The sequence below is a fragment of the Octopus bimaculoides genome, chromosome 9 (genome assembly GCF_001194135.2).
Source record: "Octopus bimaculoides isolate UCB-OBI-ISO-001 chromosome 9, ASM119413v2, whole genome shotgun sequence".
Lineage (NCBI taxonomy): Eukaryota > Metazoa > Mollusca > Cephalopoda > Octopoda > Octopodidae > Octopus > Octopus bimaculoides.
Window position 1 is genome coordinate 24,114,377 of NC_068989.1, and position 2,567 is coordinate 24,116,943.

At 34.0% G+C, this 2,567-nt stretch overlaps 1 protein-coding gene across 1 annotated transcript in view; it reads right to left on the reverse strand.

The window, feature by feature from the left end:
* Positions 1-2,567, reverse strand: part of LOC106882071 (cytochrome P450 3A8) — a 42,631-nt gene that overhangs the window by 35,853 nt on the left and 4,211 nt on the right. The window contains exons 2-3 of the mRNA XM_014932636.2: positions 2,154-2,250; positions 638-690 (exon numbers count right to left, since the gene is read on the reverse strand). Coding sequence (XP_014788122.1) covers positions 638-690; positions 2,154-2,250 — 150 coding nt within the window. The remainder of the gene's footprint in view (positions 1-637; positions 691-2,153; positions 2,251-2,567) is intronic.

Here is a 2,567-nt window from a genome sequence, read left to right on the forward strand (position 1 = left end):
TTTGCCTGTGTGTTTTTATGTATGTATGTAAGTACACACACACACACACACAGATAGATAGATAGATACGTGTAATTGTCGGTACGATTATGTCCGTGCGCCTATACTGGCATTAGTATACACATACAATGGTTTTACTGTATCTTTTTCCTTTTCCTTCCCTTTCCCCACTTGATTCGTTTATAAACACTCCTGATGTCGAAATTAAATGTAATTCATAGGTAGAATCGGTGTAACGTTGTTTGACAAGCCAACGCCCTTTCATTTATATTATAGTCCATCCAAGGGGCTTTTATGCAGTTTTTGCAGTTTCTCTTAGAAGGACTTACAGGAAATAGCTACCAGTCCTTCTTCAGGTAACAACCGACCTCAATAAAATTATTTTTAAAAAAACAGAAGGTCAAAACTGGAATGTCTCTAATCGTAAATGCTCGATTAGGGATGATCTTGGGCTAAACAGCGATTTCAACAGCTACAAGGGTAGCTAAAGTTAGTTTTGTGATATTCAATTAGATATTTCGACTTCTGTGATAATTAGTTTTGATAGACTTTAGATGTATTTATATGAAAAAGCAAGAATCCCGTTCCATTTGTTCTTTTAAAGGAGATTTCATTAGTTAAAAAGTGTTTAACAAACCCAACAACTTTGCCATATTTCTTCCTCATTTCACAGTCAAATTTCACCATTCCCTGCAAATACAATATAATTAACAGCCGTTTGAAAAGAAAACTTTTGTAATATCGGAAACAAATTATTGTTATCGTTAATTTTAAACCCGTGTATTATGATTATGTGATGCCAAATAGACTGTTTGTATTATCTTTTTACAAGCCACTTGAAATAGAAAATTTCGCTGCTCCTTCAATATATTTATTAATATCTACTGAGTCTGTTGAGAAGCGGCGCTGAGAGAACTGGTGAAGCAATTCCTCAGGGGGAGAAGATGTATAAAAGCACAAACATAAAAGAGGATTTTAGCTCAGTACGCGAAGGTCTATTTAATCTTCTCTTCATTCTGCTGGAGTTTTTCTTTATTTGTTAATTAGAAGATTATGGTCTTTGTGGGCTTTTCGTGACTTATGAAACCAATCAATATTCTTAAGTTTTAACTTTTGAACTTTTGTGGGTTGATGTCTTAAAGAAAAGCCGTTAAAAATAGGATTTCCTGTTGGAATTGCAGTAGTTGTATAACTGGAGAAAAGATGGTTGTAACAAGCGATCTCAGGTGGATAGTGTGTAAAGTTTATGCGTCAGTCCAGATGAGCTTATGATTTTGTCGTAAAAAAAAAGCTATTAAGTGTGAAAGTCAGTTTTGGTAGTAAATCTTTGCTAATCAGCTGGATACTTTTTTTTGCGGGGGGGGGCAGTTTTAGATGCTTCTATGTATAAGAGTAGCACTATAGGAGATATATGTGCCACAGTGGTCACACTTGGATTTGTATAGAATTAATAACTTATGAAGCCTGAAATTTATGCTTGTCATGAAAAGGAAACCTGGTTTTTAGAATACAATTTTGTCCGTGTTATAAGAGTCTCGAATATTAGAGATAGAGAGAGATTTCAAGAATTCGCGGCAGTTTTGATAGATGTATTGGGTTGTCCGGAAAGTTCTTGCCGATTTTTAAAGGAAAGAAAAGGTCAATAAATATTTGCCATTACATTTTTAATCAACCAAATATGAACCATTTTGTTGCACAATGCGTCTCCATCTTTCCTTTAACTTGAAAATACCCTCTTCCCAGAATTGAAGTGGTTCCATGGCAAATAAGTCGAAAGGTAAACGACTATAAATCGGCACGAACTTTCTGGACAACCCAATAGTTTTTCTACATTAAAACCATAGCCGAGTCTTTGTTCTACATGACTGTGTACTTGTTATGCGTTTCAATTGCTCTTTATACTGTAGCAATTCAGTTAGTTATAACCAATTCTAGTTTACACCTGAATCTCTGTTCATGAAGGATGTGCGTATCTAGTCTGGATTACTTTGTTGCATATGAATAAGGGTTTGCGTGTGAAAGTCTAAAGAAGTGTAAAGTGTGGTATCTTCTGCATGAAAATTTATGAGTTTAAAAATAGTTGAAACATGCTGAATTTATGATAATCAATTGCAGTATTGATGGAAACACAAAAGAAAAGAAATGGTACTTACTTTATATGCAAGAGGGAAAAGGTGGCCCACAATTGCGTAAGCTTCAGGACCAGGAATACCAAACTTCTTAAGATATGAATGCTTGTATTTCCCGAAACTTGAAACGATAAAGAAAAACGTCTTTTAATAATAGAGAAAGAAGGAATTGAATATTAAAATATAACTATGCAAATGATAGTCAGACTGGTCCGAAATGAAGTATAAAATCTTGATTATCCAGTTTGATATATCGTCATCAAAACTGATATTTATCTGTTTTCATCGTGTCATCATGGCTCTCACAAAAGTGAAGTGTATATTAGAATTGTTATTGGCATTTATAAGGCAAAAGTTACTGATGTTTTCATGTGTGTATAACATATATACATGCACACTCATACGTACATACATACGAATATATGTAGATATATATAT